Source organism: Leptidea sinapis, chromosome Z, assembly GCF_905404315.1.
Source record: "Leptidea sinapis chromosome Z, ilLepSina1.1, whole genome shotgun sequence".
NCBI classification, from domain to species: Eukaryota; Metazoa; Arthropoda; class Insecta; order Lepidoptera; family Pieridae; genus Leptidea; species Leptidea sinapis.
The window spans coordinates 28,152,411-28,169,641 of NC_066312.1; the positions used below are offsets into that span (position 1 = coordinate 28,152,411).

Sequence of the window (17,231 nt, forward strand, 5' to 3'; positions counted from 1 at the left end):
GTTGGAACTTGCAATAAATATTGAGAGTAGCCCACTGCCAAGAAATATAGTTTATGCATCGTTACTGTTATTATATACTTTAACTGGCAAACGTTGTTTTGCCATATAAAGTATAATTCACGCGATAGTTTTATAAGTAATAAAATATTGCCTATATTATAGCCTGTACATCATTTTTTTCTATTGTCAATAGTTTTTGCAGCGCACGCAAAAATAGGTTTTCGATTTTACACCTTGTGTTGTAAAATAGCAATTTTATTACGGATCCCTAATTTTGAAAAAAAAAACATAGCCTATAGCCTTCCTCGATAAATGGACTACCCAACACTGAAATAATCATTCAAATCGGACCAGTAGTACCAGAGATTAGCGCGTTCAAACAAACAAACAAACACTGCAGCTTTATAATATTAGTATTGATGGTACGTATCAGTCTTATCACTACTTCTATTAACAAGACTGGCAAAGCTGTGATTGTCCTAACTATTGAGACAACAAAAGATTCAATTGGCAATTTTGTCATTAATAATTATTAAAGTCCTCACATTCAGATAAAGTTACGGAACGTATTTGAAGTCTTCAAATATAGAACTAATGACGAAATTGCTATTTAAGCCAGACTTAACACAATCCTCTATTCATAAATTTTTGACTCTAATTTTAAGATGACATAAGAAGAACACCAATTGACCAGTGGGAGGCTCCTTTCCACAGAATGCCGGCTGTATTATGGGTACCACAACGGCGCCTATTTGTAAGCTTTACTGTGTCGATCTGAAGGGTGCCGAAGCTAGTGAAATTACTGGGCAAATGAGACTAAATGTCTTATGTCTCAAGGTGACGAGCGCAAGTAGTGCTGCTCAGAATTTTTGGGCTTTTCAAGAATCCTGAGCGGCACTGCATTGTAATGAGCAGGGCGTATCAATAACCATCAGCTGAACGTCCTGCTCGTCTTGTCCCGTATTTCTATAAAAAACAAACACGTTGTACGAGCCCTGAATTGGATATGAATCCTATGAAGCTATTAATGAAGAGACCACTTGAGAAAGACTATTCCAGTCCAACTTAATTTTAAAATAGTTCCAACGAATATGAAAATGTATTTAAAATCTGGCCTGAAGTATCAAAATCCAATTTTTTCGTAACCCAACCGTTACAAGTATATTTCTACTTTATGGCATTTTTCTGTTACTTGTTGATAATTCTCTTTTCAGACCTTTCTAAAGGGCTTAAGCATGACAGTTTGCTTCTCTATTTTATTAAGTAACTATTATACCTTCTGTGAGGGGTTGTATCTGAATATCTCGTCCAGGTCTCGATACAACTTGACAGAATGCAGCTCGTAGTCGTCCATTATGAAGTGACAACTCAGCTCGGCTGCACGGCGAGGGTCCGCATACAGCGGCACCTTCAGCTGAGTGATCTTGTACGCTGACGTCACCACTGAAAAACGACTTTAATCATTATTGAATCAATAATGATCGTTTTCTGCGTATCTAATAAGTGTTTCAGTTTAAATAAATTAAATTGGCGGCTCACCGTTGTTCTTGTAAATACATTTGACGTCAACAAGAAGGTGATTTACAATTCTACTGTTTGTAATTTTTATGTTTGTTACCTCATATCTCTTTTCATGGATCGATTTGAAATAAATCTTTCGTTTGGAAGATTATATGTAAAGTAAATTAATGGAAGGGTCCCATTGTTTAAAAATATCGATTCTATTCAAAACTTTAATTTGATTGATCGAATCTATGAGTTATTGAGGAAAATATTCCGTATTTCTCGTTCTTTCAAAGATATATTTCTTAGTTACTTTAATTATAAAATTTATATTAGTTATTTATGCAACTGTTATGTAATAAGGGGTATTAAAACACGAATGTGGGATTATAGACACGAATGTATGTTAATAATATCACATGAGTGTTTTAATATCTAATTATCTACAGTTGCATACAAGACTTTTACTACACCAATAATATGAATCCTCTGTAAAAGATTCTGAAATAGTTAGCTTACTGCTAACATTAAAAAATCCAGTCCTAGTAACCATTGCATCATCTAAACGTGTGTTGTAATTTTGTACTGAATTGCATTACAACACTCGTTTGGTTGATGTAATGGTTATTAGGATATTGGGTGTTTTAATGTTATCAAGCTTTAATAGAGGATTAAAAGCATAGATGTGGATAAATTAAATTAAAGAAGAATAAGTTTAAATTACAATATTTCTTAAATATTTTTTTCCATTCTTTGATCATTATTCGGAAACTCTTTGTGACTTTATGATACTATTTCCTAATTGCGTTAGTTGTTTTTCTGCACGTAGCGAGAAAGACCTCAAATAAATTAACACTAGCAATCTGGTTCCCTGTTTATACACCACCGTACACACTCGGAAGCTTTCAAACTTTTGTTCATCAAATGATGGATGACCAGCTATTTATAATATGTATCGTGTGACAAACGAACTGTATAAAATTGTAATAAATTCATAAATAATACTAATCCATCATGTTCCTCTACAATTTAGATAATTAAAACACTTAGGTTTTTTACTTTACTTTATTATATAAAAGGGTTTACCAACACGTAACATATTAAGCACAGATTTAGCTCAAATACATACATACTTTCCTGATTTCTACAATAATTCTTTGAGAGTACTGACTTGACATTTACATACGCAAAGAAAAGATCGTGGAATGTATGCATATGGGACCTTTCTTAACTCCTACACTAACATAAACTCCATATATAAACGTAACGAAAGAATTCGCAATTATTTAAAAGTTATTAAACTAAAAAAAAATAGTATTATTTTGCAGTTAATTTTATTACTCAAAAACAGATTATCTAAACGAAGATGCAGGCGAGCACTGTAAAATAATTTACTTTAGTAATTACTTGTGCATCCGCACAAAGTGTAACACTTGTAGGAATGGCCAACATTTTCCTCAAAGTTAACGAATTATATTTCAGTTACGTTATTTCAGATTCTACGTGTATGAAAATATATGTAATAATAATAACAGTAATAAGTTAAGCCCCTTGATTCAAATATTATAAATTCGTCTCATAAAATTTTTTATTAAATAATATTCGTCTTTAGTATTATATGCTGTATTTAATCTAAATTATATAATAAAAAAAATATAAAACGCAAAACCACCATTATAATACATCAAATATAATTGGGAGCGTAAGGAATTAAATCGAGCTAATTCCGCATCAGATTTAAATACATTAATTTCTCCGTTAAGATGAATTGCGATCTGGTAAAGTGACTAGATGATGAACTTCGAAAGATTTAAATTATTATATATGTGGAATGGTCATTTTTAGATTTAAGTTTTCTATTTTATTGTTTTATTGCACCTTTGTACTTAGCAGTAAGTATTGTTTTCAAAAGGTTGTAAATAAAGGGATTGAGAAAAATTCCCAAATAACAGATGTTTAGTTAAGATATTTTAGAAAGCGTGGGAACGTAAGTATAGTTTTGTCTCGTGGCAAAAAGGTACATTATAAGTACTGAGAGTGTAAGAACGAAGTATGACTGATGCGGGGGTGAGAACCCAGGTAGTAAGTAAGATATAATTGTATGGGATTGAGTCCCAGCGGGGAGTTCCTACTTAACTTCGATGTACGACAGACCTCTGTCCTTTAACTCTGTCAATTTTTCTAATAAATATACTCACTTTAAATTAACCGCCCCGTGATTCCTTAATTATAACATCTTAATATATATTACCATTTAATGTAAACTATATATAGAAAAAATATATATATATGTATATATAAACGAAGTTACGCATCACATTTATTGCTTCATTTTAATGAGTGACAAATCTTTATATCAACGTATACTTTATGTAAGGGAGGGTTACGAAATTAAATTATGTGAATCAAGAAAATAACACATTCCTTATTAATATTCAAAGTACTCACATTTTACGTAAACTTAAAACAAAATTCCTAAAACTAATAAAGTTAATGATAATTTGATTTGAAATAAACTGTTTAGTTAGGTTTATAGAACTTACCACGCTCTTACTGTTAATTAATTTGTTTCAACGTTAATTCAAATGTAAATTTATAGTTACTTTATCTTTATTACTTTCCAACAGTCATTTGTTTTGCCTAGAGGCCAAAACAACACGCTGGCTAATTAACAATTGTTATAAAGTTTCATGTTGTAGGATTTTCAGCAACGTCTAAAGTAGAATCTTTAGCACGTACAGTTAAAATACAGTCAAAAATTTTGTTAGAAAAACGTCACGAACAACCGAAATACGTAATTTATTACGTACAGGGGGTCTACTCTCTTTATCCAAAACGAAAATTCGTAAACGAACAAAATTTAAATAAATTATCGATGGTGAAAGATTGAAATTGAAATTATTTTTATCCGACTAAGTTGAAGAGTTCTATTTCATGCTAACGATGGGTAGTAACTAATAACAACCAAAAATATCCGTATTACATACGCAATATAAACATGTCAACTTAGTACTTACGATTTTAAGTTTGAATTCTGTAAAAAAATTTGTAAAAATAGTTCTAATTATGGTGCTAATAAATCATCTTTTAAAGTGCTTTTTAACACACCTCGCAAAAGCGATACCTACTCATTATATCAAATAATTTTCGTTCTCAGCGTAAAATGAATTAGAGTAGGCTTAGAAATTCAAAATTTCTAACAATGACGTTCGGGACGAAACTTCGGAACGAATGGAACTGTAGTAGCAAACATCTGAAACTTCGATCGAAACTTCGTTTTTCGTGGAATTTGAGTAGACCTACTGATTTGTGAGGGAAATAGTTATACAATTTTAATACTGATTTGAATGCTTATTTTTAGTTTGTGGCCCTTTATTTAGAAAAAAAATATATGGAGAGTGAGTTATGACAATAAGTCCTTCAATTATGTGATATTATTATTTCAAGTAATTCTTTGAGCAAAGAATTATGTAATGTTGTATTTTTTAATATTATTCTATAAACCAATAAGTTGATTGAGTTTGTAACTGGTTTTTATATTCTAGAAGCAGAAAAATGACCAGGAGATAGGAAATTGAAGCTACAATTACTTATCTTCGAATTTTATCCTCATTATCTTCCTGTTACATTAAATACACAAGTCAACCTATAAAGTCAGCGCAAATTCACAAAATCACGAACCGTAGCGTCAATAAAGTATAATGTTTTATTTGAATGTAAATGTAAGTCTACCAAATGCTGTCGGTTGAAGTAAAAAGGTGGAATTGTGAATGCTGGCTACGAGCCAGTTATCTCGGCTTCGATAATTTAAGGCTTTAGTTTTACGTCCTTGCGATATTCGCGCTATTGAACATGTCTGAAGGATATTCAAGAACGCACTACTTCACAATCATATAAAAAACTTAGAAAGTGATATACTTACTTAAGAAAAAACAAAGCTCGAGCTTAAGTAAGATCAATATTGTTGAACATGATAAGCCAAAATATTCTAAAGGCTTGGTTGAAATTTCACACATTTGTTTCGAGGTTAATATTAAATCACAATAATCGAATAGGACATCCAACATCACAAGAAATGAAGACTTACGTCAAATCCTGACGCTATTACTCAATCTTGGCTTGAAGACAACGTTCCAGAAATCTCTAGAAAAATCATGTACTAAATTACCAATGGTATAATGGTGTAATGTAATGTAAATTCATTGATTCGTGACCAGACAATACAGCCAAAGGTATTATTAAAGTGAAAGGTCTTTCACCTAGAATTCTTTTTATTTATTATTGTCTTTAGTAAATAAAGACATAATATAACTGCAACTGACTGAAAAATGCTATTTTTATAACAGATCTGGCTACAAGTATATATTAAAATCTAATATTGGTTTGTTCAAAATTGCTTACCTCCTAAATTTTCTTTCGCGGCCATTTTGAAATTATTACAGAACAATATATTGTGCATCAAACACAATGAAGCTGGGCTTAACTAGTAATGAATACTGCCTTAAATGGATGTAATTCCAGAAAAACGTTCCAAACCACAATCATGTCGAAATACAGTTAAGAACACAAAACTGGTCATGTGATTCATATTAACAGACTGACAAAAAATGGCAGCCCTACTGTCACTCTTTAAATGCCCAATCCTTATAATATGTGGAATACACTAATATTTATTAAACTTTAAATACGAATTCCTTAAAATATGATGTTTGTGGCTTGGAACCTTTTTCAGGAACTTTGTCCAATTTTATTTATTTATTTGTTTATTAAAAGGTACATCAACAGTACACACATATAACAATTACATATAACACTATCTAGGAAATTACATTACTGATGCGAGTACCAATAATAGATGTACACAACATTCACAGTTGCTGCTGTGACTAGTATTAATTATTACATACTTATTATTACTAACTATTAACTAATTACCAATATAATTTAAAATAAAATTTAATAACAATTTAAAGTTGATTATAGACTTTAAGTTGCATAAGTTTAATTATTACATATAAAAGGAAAAAAGATATTTATTTATTTATTTCTATAAATACCGAGTGTTTTTTATTTATTGTTAAGTTTCCGAAGATTACGTTTAAATTCTTGTAGACTATTGGAAAATATGTCTATGTTCACTATTTCTTTATTTAATTCATTGTACTGCCTAAGCAGTCGTGGTACTGGTGAAAATGAGCCTAAGTTTGTTCGATAGCATGGTATATCAAAAATACACGAATTACCTTGACGAGGCATGTTGTGAGGGACGTATATTTTAACAGCTTCTAATAATTTAGGACAATAAATAATACTATAGCCATAATACCAAATTATAGTAGATAATGTGTAAATGTAAAATATTCCATACCATACAGCACACAGTACGTGTTTTATTGATTGTAAATAAAACATTGACAAGCTGAAGCTCAAAGGTTTAAGTTTTTTTTTTATGATAATAAGGGACGAGACGAGCAGGACTTTCAGCTGATGGTATTGATACGCCCTGCCCATTACAATGCAATGCCGCTCAGGATTCTTGAAAAACTCAAAAATTCTGAGCGGCACCACAATTGCGCTCGTCACCTTGAGACTAAGATGTTAAGTCTCATTTGCCCAGTAATTTCACTAGTTTGAGTGATGAATTCTTACCCCTTGCCATTCTTTACAATTGTCCTTTTGGATGCTGGGTAAGATTATTCGTGAAATGGAATATTGAGCTTCATTTTAAATATTTTTATTGTAAGACAAAAAATATTAAATAGCTTTCACTTGATTTATTACGTAAATGAGTCTACTGGGCTGCTATAAAATAGAGTAAAAATAAAAGATAGAACAAAAATGATGCAACAAACATTAATGAGATTAGATAAAAAATAAAATAATTCTTTATAAAACTGCTACGCTCAGATGTGACCTCGGTGTAGAAAAGGTTAATTGAGACCACGAAACTAAAATTGAAGTCCACACGGTGTTTCGTTAAAATTTATATGAGAATGTCGAAGCTTCGTAACTAGCACGCCAGCTAGAAATTTAATACTTCGTCACTACATAGGAGTAATAATTAAGATAAACCTAGTCCAGACTTGGAATTAAACATTGAATTATTTTCTTTATGATCCAATATTCATAATAACATCTGCGTCACTTTAAATTACATTTTTACGTAAATAACAACTTTTTACAATTAGAAGTCTTCATACAGATTATAAACGTGGACGTTTAGTGTTCATTTGTCTTCATATCATTCACAAGACTTTTTATTGCATTCTTATTTTAATGCAGTAGGTCAAGAGGATGCTCCCCTATGCGCTGGACAGACTAGATCAAAGCCCTAACCAATACTCCCTTCAACACATGTGCCAGAGAAGCAACAGCCAGGGATAACTGGCGTAGAATCGTTCGTCGTTCGACGTGACCACGACTGCTCTGTCAAGAGTAATCCGACGAAGAAGAAGAATTTTAAGTACGTCATATTTACAGTTGGGTATGAACGACCTGGCATTAAATGCATCTATCATCCATAGTAAAGGATTTTGAGGCGAACTGACGTTGACTTGTCTCTTGTTAAAACTCATTGCTTCTATACATAATGGTTACAATTTAATTAAACCTATTGGAACTGCAGTTAAAGTTCTACGTATTGTCTTTATGATGCTCTATTGCTTGAAACTTCTGCGGCATTTTTAATCGAGTTTTATAAAAAATCGACTAGGTAATTTAATTAATAGTGATGTAATTCTGTCAAAAATCAATATTTTTTTAGTGTTTGACCGCGATTTATGTGTGTTTTATGTATAATTTGTAGATTTTATTTTTAACTAAAATTTGTATCATATTTAAATAAATTAACTTTTCTGCAATTCGGAGCATAAGTAATATATTAATTACAAAAATTGAAATGTCAAATCGCTAGCAACAAAGCAGAAGCCATTGTTGCACTTTCATATAGGTAATGGGTTTTCTTACCATAAATGGTTTGAATAACCTATCGATAAAAAGATCCGATATTTTTGGTTTTGCAACAATGCCATTATCAACAATGTTGCCTTGTCGTAAAAGATCCCCGTAAAATTTTGACAAAAGTAGTGGTTTGGCGCATCCTAAGTTTCTATTCTATCAGCTACGAGATAAAATTATCTCTACTGTTAATTATATATCGCTTATTATTTACATAGTCGTTAAATATGTGAAAACAAGATGGGTTGCTAAACCTTGACATTATTTCTTATTGGTATATACTATATAGTTGGAGAATTAAATTAGTAATGAAAAACCTGTACATCTTTAGTATGATTTTTCATGGTTTTTAATGAAAAATACAACTAAATACTCGAGGTATCTCGGTCTTTGAAATGTTTTAAAAACATGATTGATTTAATAGAAACTTAATAATACATGAAGCTGTTTAAATTATTCGTAGTTATAAGAAATATAGTTTTGCCCTTGTTTTAAGCCAATGACACAGATGTCAAGAACATTCTACGATAGCGCTTCGGCGGGTCATTTGCTCGGTTAGGTACGTATACCTTGCCCCTTCTAGGCGTTTAAAAAGTATATCGACAAAATATAGTGATAACTGATCCAGGTAACCTTAAATAGACGAGTCATTTATTTTAGACATGATTTTCACTGGAAAATAGCTATGTTAAAAGTAATAATTATTCAGCATTCCGTAAAAAACGTTAATTAATTCAATTATCAGGTTGACTACAGACATAAACTCGTTATTAATTTATAATTAAAGTGACAGATTTGTAGGAGATACGGTTGAAGACTGAGGCGGTAAACGAAGTGATTGCACATCTCAATGTCTGGCCAAAGTATAAAATAGATAATAGTTGAAATAAAACTAAAACACATGCTTTAATACCACACCAAACGAAAAAGTACAAAATAATATTCGATAAGTATAAATTAGAAATTGTGAGATTAACAAAAAAATATTTTATTGTAAAAAAGCATGGGGTGCTTAATTTCAATTGCTAAAAATATTTTATTGATAGATATTGGTAAAAGTTGGAACATTTAAAAAAAATATTAATATGTAGGATAAACAGGAGTTGAAAAAGTCATCCCAATCCCAATGTGTGATACTCAACTTACTAAACCAAATCTAAGATAACAAAAATTAAACCAATCGATATGGACAAATCCCACGTAACATGTAGTTTCATTAATAGCACAATTTGATACAACGCAATTCGTAAAGCCAATTATATAAAAAGCGTATATAAAATAGAGTTTATAGGAAGCGCAATAAAAATATTTATTTTGAACTGAGATTTTTAGAGAGAGTTTTTGATATTCTCGGAAGTGTTGCTGTTAACTCGATGGTGTTAATTGGTGAGTGTATTTTGGCGAAACATTGGTAACCATAGGTAACTCAAAATTAAATTTTACGTACATGGTACATGTGTTAAGATTGTCAATTAGAAAAGTAATATTATTGCACGATACGTATGTCAACGTAATAAAGCTGCCAAATACAAAGTTTGGTAATTCCTCTAAATTAGTAATCGTCTCTATATTTGAACGGGATTTTAACCCAAATCAAGGCTTCCATTTTCTTCAAAGTTGCATACTACCGAGTTCTCCCTATTTTAAATACTTTTCTAATTTAAATTTACCTCAGACCCGCGATAGCATTGGTAACTTTTCAATAAAAAGCCAATATCTGCATCATGTAATCCGTGTAACGTCGGCAAGTGTATTTACATTCACAAAGAAGGCATGGTGTGCTATTGACTCGAACAGGACAATCTCAAGTTTTGTAGATAACTGCCGGACTATCCTGAATACTCTGGGAGAAATAAACATATTTATACTTCGATGGGTGTCAGGAAATGAAGGCATCGAAAGCAATGAACTCGCCGAAGAGTTCTTCAGCATGTTATGTTATGTTGAGTTCTGCAGCTTGAACTATCAGACAACTACTGTGAATGGCTGGATCACTTGGTGTTGCGAAGAGATATCACTTCATTCTGTGTCTTCTAGCGCATTTATCACGGGGAGTGTTCGGAAGAACTGTTTGACCTGATTCCTCCACCCTTCGCATGATGCGCCACATATAAGCATATCGTCCCCACCTTTTGAAAGTTGGGTGTTCCTCTATAGTGCGGTTTTCAAAAAACTTTCTTTTCAACTAAACTTTGGAATGAGCTTGACCTTGTGCGGTGTTGTCAGGACGATACGACATGAGAACCTTAAAAAATGCGCGTAAACTTTTCTAAATTGCCAGAAATGTGCGTGTGATTCCGCTGGTGTAGCAAGAGAATATGAGTGGCGGTGATCACTTAACTACAGGTGACCATATGCTTTCTTGTACTCTTCCATTAAAAGGAGTCTTTTCAAATCAACCCTTGAAAATTTAGAATACTCTGGTGCAACACTCTGGACTTAACCAAACCTAATACCCTTATCTAAGCTTTCAACGAAAGCCTGCACAGTAGGGAGTAGGGCTAAATAGAGAAAAGTTACGCATCCCAACCACGACCCTAACGGAGCACTGCAGATTAATCAAATATCTCTGAGTACTATTTTAGAGCGTGTTATATTGAAACCCTTTTGCATCACTTTGGGAAGTCAAATTCTTGAACTAGTAGAGATACGTCAGTTCACTGCAAAAGATGCATAAAAAGAATCAATCTTAGAGATACAGTTAATAGTGGCGATCAAAATAGATCACATTTGCATTGGTCATAGTGAAACAGAGTTACGCTGAACTTTATTGAAGCCATTTTATAAACCGTTACAACATAACGATAAATATACAAAGATAATTAAATATAATTCTATTGTAAATGATCAGCCGTTAACCAATTATTCGTTCAACCGGAAGAAATAGTGAAGCTGGTTCGGTTTGGCATCAGTCCAGCGGATCATTGTGTTTTACTCCACCGTTTGCTTTCTTCGAAGAACTTTTCAACCATGATAAAATCGACTGGACATAAAAGATTTTTTAAAAGATGCACTTTAAAATACCTCTCAATCTAATCTAAGTCAGCTTATCTTTGAGAATCGATATACATATTCGATCTTCCAATCTATTGTCTTAAATGTTTGAGAAAAACTATATTGTATAAATTTAAATACAGAATACTAATGGTATAATCTTAACCATCTCAATAAGTTATTAGAAGTGACAACCTATAGACCCCCACGGTGTAAGCTGTGATTGCAAGTAGTAATTCTCATGTTCATACTCAATAACAATATTTTGTAGAAGTCCATTAAAATGATATAAATAAAGATCTTTATTGCTTATTCCGGTAAATTTCACAGAATCACTTCCACATGTAACACCGAGTTCAACTGTCGTTCTAGCGTTTGGCTTCTGAAGACGCTTCATGTGGAGGCATAACTCTTGTCGAAGTTATTTTTTTTTAAACTTAGAATTAACACCAAAGATCATTGTTAATATTTAAATCTGATATAGGTACTTGTCCGACTTCCTCCAGTTGCTTTCATATTAGAGTAATTTAGAGTAGATTTTTCCGACAGCCAAGGTTTTTTATTAATATGATTCATTTATATTTTTACATTTGTTATGAATTTATCGTGGCTATTTTCTTAATTTCTAAGATCTACATGATATGAACTGACACAGGCGTCTTTATATAAAATTGGCAAAGATAAGCTCATAATTTTTAATAGTATTCATAAATTAAAAATAGAGTTAAGATTTAACTATTTAATAATAATAATTCCTTTATTTCAGGCTACAAGGCCCATAAAACCTTATAGTCTAACATACATATTATGTATAACTTAAATCTAATTAATATGCGTTTAATATTTTTTAACTAAAATAATAATAATTAAAACAAAACCTTATATATATAAAAATAATACCTGAAATTATTATACGAATGAGTGTTTGTTTGTTACGCTTTCACACTTAATTACTCATGAAATATGAATTAAGGACACACTTAGGTGTATGGAACAAAACATAGAACATGAATTTCAATTTAGATGTATGAGATATATCCTTAGCTTAGCTTAGCTCCTTCATGGGTCTTGGTATTCAGTTTTACAGCAAAATAGCAGACATAATACTAGGGCTTGCTGAGCACAAATTAAAGAAATGTATTATATGCGACAGTTGTATAAGAAAAAAGAAAGCATACAAGATTTTATGACGATACGTCACTCGAACGGTTAGTTCAGTTGATTAGAGCACTGGCACGAAACGCCAGAGGTCAGGGTTCGAGTCCCGCATCGTTCATAAAATTTTGTTTTTCAAATATTATTTGTATAAGAATGTGAGTGGTGAGGGTTGCGATGTGAGCCCCAAGCGAACAACGCAATGAATGATGCTACGAGCGTTTCTTGCCATAGTTATATAACGTGTCGCATACAGTATTTTTCTACGACTTGGAAATTTAATTTATTAATACATAAACAAATACAAAAAGTTTTCGAGTTGCTGCTTAAATGGGCGGGAAAAGTATTGTATACGTAAATACTTATTTTTGGTGAGCGGTCTTATTTTTACTACAAGAAATAGCAAAAATACGCCCAACGCGGGATATGTGAAAATTACAGAATGTACAAATTACCAGCATATTGGCAAATTATATAAACAAGTTTTTTTTTCTTAAGTTGACATTAAAATGTTTATCTATTGATTTAAAAATGTAAATATTATGTATGTTTTATAGTATGTACTACGTATTACCTTCCATTTCTATGATCGCAAAACACCCAACCTAGATTTAGTTGTCAGAGGCCCAAAAAATACGGTAATCAATGCTTTTTAAGACCATAGAGAATTTTTCTAAGACTCAATGAAGTATGTACTTATATGAATAAATGGTTGTATAAATGGAATATAAAAGTAGAAATATATATAAGCTTATTTGACAAAGATGGCTTACTATAGAATAGTAGATTATATTATAGAAGATATTATAATAATGCATGGTTCTTGTCTGGTTCTGCGCAGGCTACCTCAAACTGCATAGCATTATTTTAAGTAGACTAAGCAGTTTTCTTATTCAATGATTCAAAGGTGGACTGCGAGTTGCTCATCAATAACTCCTTGTGTCAAAGCCCATGACTTCACATATTTTCACTCCTTATGGTGTATTATCTATTCTATTGTGATATAATAATATCCCTAAGCCTAAGAATTTCCCGAGTGAGTGTTGTAACGGAATTCGAATTCAATGCGGACAAGTTTGCCGGAAGTAGGTTTAACATTCAACAGATTGAATAGATTCAACCAAACATATTATATTACTGAAAATTATTATTATAACAGCAAAGTGTTTGTTTTCACAAAGCCCAAAAACAATACCTTAATATCTGATTCATTCAACGAGGCTTGATATCGAACACATTGTGTGAAAACAATATAAAAACGTAAACTACGAACATTGGCCAACCGCCAGAGAGTTGTCGAAGACAGAAACGATGTAACGTTTACGTATTTTGTTTTAAATTTAACAGCCTTTTAACCGAATTAAAGCTTTCAATTAACGCCGTGTTGAGCCTTTCTAATAATAATTGGATTTCTGGGATCAAAAGGCTTCATAATAATAATTGGATTTTGGTTATAAAGAATGAAATAATTTTAATCTTTATGAAGTTATAACTTGTTTAATTATTTTGTTTGGCTATCATTGATTCAGATCCGATAAATGCTCAATTATGTTATTCTTTAACTCTAATTGATTTTTACTTAAATAAATCTTTTTTATTTCTACGACCAGTAACTCTCTTTTAAAATCTTTAGAAATAATATCAAAGGTTTATTTTATTAACTTTATTCTACAGTGATATTACGCAGGAGTTTTTGTCGTACAGAGGGAATAAAAGTATCAGGGGGGAAATGCAAAGTTCATTTTAAATATAACTAATAGTTTCGCAGAGCACCTAGTAAAAATATATGAACTGCCGAAGACGGCAAGCGTCGCATATATGTCGGTCTCAATGAGTCTTACATCTTTGTGCCGTTCGGTGTCGAGTCACTTGGCCCCTAGGGCTCAGAGGCGCGGAGAAACAACACAATAAAGTAATATTTACGCGTATCAATAGGGCTGCTAGCAACCCAAGCACCTGCAGTAATTTCGGTCAACGGATCAGCCTAGCTAACCAACGCGGCAACGCTGCCAGTAATCTTGGTACACTTCCCCGTAATGATAATTATAATTGTATGTATATATACATATATTATTATATAGTTTTGTAAATATAATTAAAACAGTTGTTTTGTTTGTATAAATATAAAACAATTTACCCCATTCTACTAAATACAGATAATAAATACATTATAATCTCTAGTTTTTTATAAAAAATACGCCAAATATTATTTCCAATATTTTGTTGATATTATCTTAAGTTTATTAAATTTATATCCTTTCTATGTTGCTCAAGTCTATAAACATAAAACAAATATGAAGATCCGTCTGTTACGTACATTGGATGAGCTATCAACCTTTAACTCTATTTTTAAGTGTAATTGAAGTTTCACTTTATTGCACCTCCCCTGTTATCTAATAGTGATAAAATAGATCTTTGCACACAATGACCCTTTTTTCACGTTTTATATAAGTTATGTTATGATTGATGATATAAGTTTTCATTCGATAGTACATGAATATTTTTAGTAGAAATCTGATCAAAATTTTAAAATAAATACTTAGAGTAGGAGACATAATAATATTTCACATTATTCTAAACCATAAAACAGATGCTTCGTTTTCATTATCTCAAAATATATCCAACCATGTAGTATGGGAACAAAATTCCTGAATAGAAATAGTGCAGATCTTAAGAATTACTACTTTTTAAGATTTAATAATAAATCTTACTAAGAAGATAAAATGATGATAGAAATAAAAATAAAAGTATTACATGAATAACCGTACATCTTTATTATGACTACTTTAGTAAATAAATTCTCAAACCATTCGGTAAAACTAATAAATAATCTAAAAATTATTACGTTGTTAGTTTTACTTATATATTTAACTGACAAGATTTTTCATTAATGATTAGGAACGATAAGAATCATTTATGAATAATCCTTGCATCTATAATATGAGATTTTTATTAAATAGTCAAAATTTTCTGAGGCATTTTATATATAATATTATTATATTTCATCACTTTTATAAAAAGAGTGTTATATATTACGTCTTCTTTAAATATACAATACTTATGTAAAATCTCTGGCTGAAAGGAAAATTATCTTCAAGAAGAGTCACTATAATATAATACGAGCGATAATTGTCTTGACATGAACAACAGCATATCAGAATTTGGAATTTCTTTGTTAATAATTTAAAAAAAACACGCTTTGGTTGACAAGACAATGGTTGAAATTTAAAATCAATATCAATTCCTGCCTTATCGACAAAAGATGGAAAAATTTCATAAATTAACAAAAATCTTATTTTGTAAATTGGAAATGAAATAATTTATCAAATTATTGTATTGTCATCGGTCCTCGATAAATCTACGAAGTTTGAACGAAATCTGGCTGTTTAAAGTGGGTCAAAATCGCGCCCCAATGAGTCGGTTACAAACAAACATACATACAGGTAGCAGGCACAGTGATTTGAGTTTTCTGCTTCAGTCAATCTTATTTTAGTAAAATTATTGTTTTTACTTTTCTTCTTGTTTTTAGTTTACACTTTTAATATAATCGATAAATTAATTGATTAATGTATTTATAAACATAGAGGTGGAAACAATTTTATTTTTATTAATAATAATTAATTTTCTATTATGCAATTAGTGTATGTTACATACAAAAATACCATAAAATTTTCGCGCAGCAGCCTTACAAATATTCAAAATATATTTTGAGAGATGGGTATAAAGCCTCTTTTATGCAATGAGAAAAATTTTGTTTACATATCATCAACATGTCATACATACCACACAAAGCTATCAGTGTTAAGAGCTTCATATTTATGATTTTTGTTGCAAGGCAGATTCAAACACTTATTAAACGTTCATGTTGCAACTGGCACAGTTTTTCACGTTACATACACCACATTAACTGCAGTTCCCTTCACAGTCTTAAATAAAACTTTAAAATGTTTTAAACTTGATTCATATCTTTCCGCATCTTTCGTCACACGCGATGGTATTTGTTTACCGTTCGGGCTGAGGATTCAGGACTGACCTCTGCAAAGTTCGCCCGCGAAATGCTCTTTCGCACAACATCTCGTTCGAAAGGGCATGCGCAAAGCGAGAATCCGAAAAAGGATTGTTAGGAGATAGTCTTCAAATTTGACAGGTTTATAAACTGGCATCAACTTTTAAGATGGGATCGTAAAGTGGAAAGTTATGACGAAAGCTGACAACTTATAGCTCGAGGTTTAACACGATAATAAGTTGTTTCAGCGTGGTAAGCTTCGATTTAAACGGAGATGATTGTATATTTTACGTCGTCTTATCATACTTATTATACTACACGTCTTTGCTTTTGTTATGCTTAAGTGATATTTAGCGTAAAGTAGACGCTGTCAAATGTCGAATATTTGTGATTTCTCATCACCTATATTTTTAATAATATCTTATGGACTTTTGACAAAAAGGTCAAAGATTTGAAAAAAAAAGATCTCATATCATTTAAAGTACTTTCAACCAACAAAGGAGGGACTTTAAATAAGTTGCACCATGTATATCTGTCTGTCATTCGTGGGATTAGGTATTCCTATACTCAATTTGGTATGAGTATACATAGTAGTGAAATAAAATCTTGAAGAATA

The 17,231-nt window shown here is 31.3% G+C and overlaps 1 protein-coding gene across 1 annotated transcript in view; it reads right to left on the minus strand.

Annotated features, from left to right (window-relative positions):
• The window catches only part of LOC126979248 (uncharacterized), a 30,642-nt gene extending 13,992 nt beyond the window's left edge, over positions 1 to 16,650 (minus strand). Inside the window, exons 1-2 of the mRNA XM_050828524.1 lie at positions 16,393 to 16,650; positions 1,277 to 1,443 (exon numbers count right to left, since the gene is read on the minus strand). Of these exons, the coding sequence (XP_050684481.1) occupies positions 1,277 to 1,443; positions 16,393 to 16,423 (198 nt within the window). The 5' untranslated portion in view covers positions 16,424 to 16,650. The remainder of the gene's footprint in view (positions 1 to 1,276; positions 1,444 to 16,392) is intronic.
• Between the last annotated feature and the right edge of the window lie 581 nt (positions 16,651 to 17,231).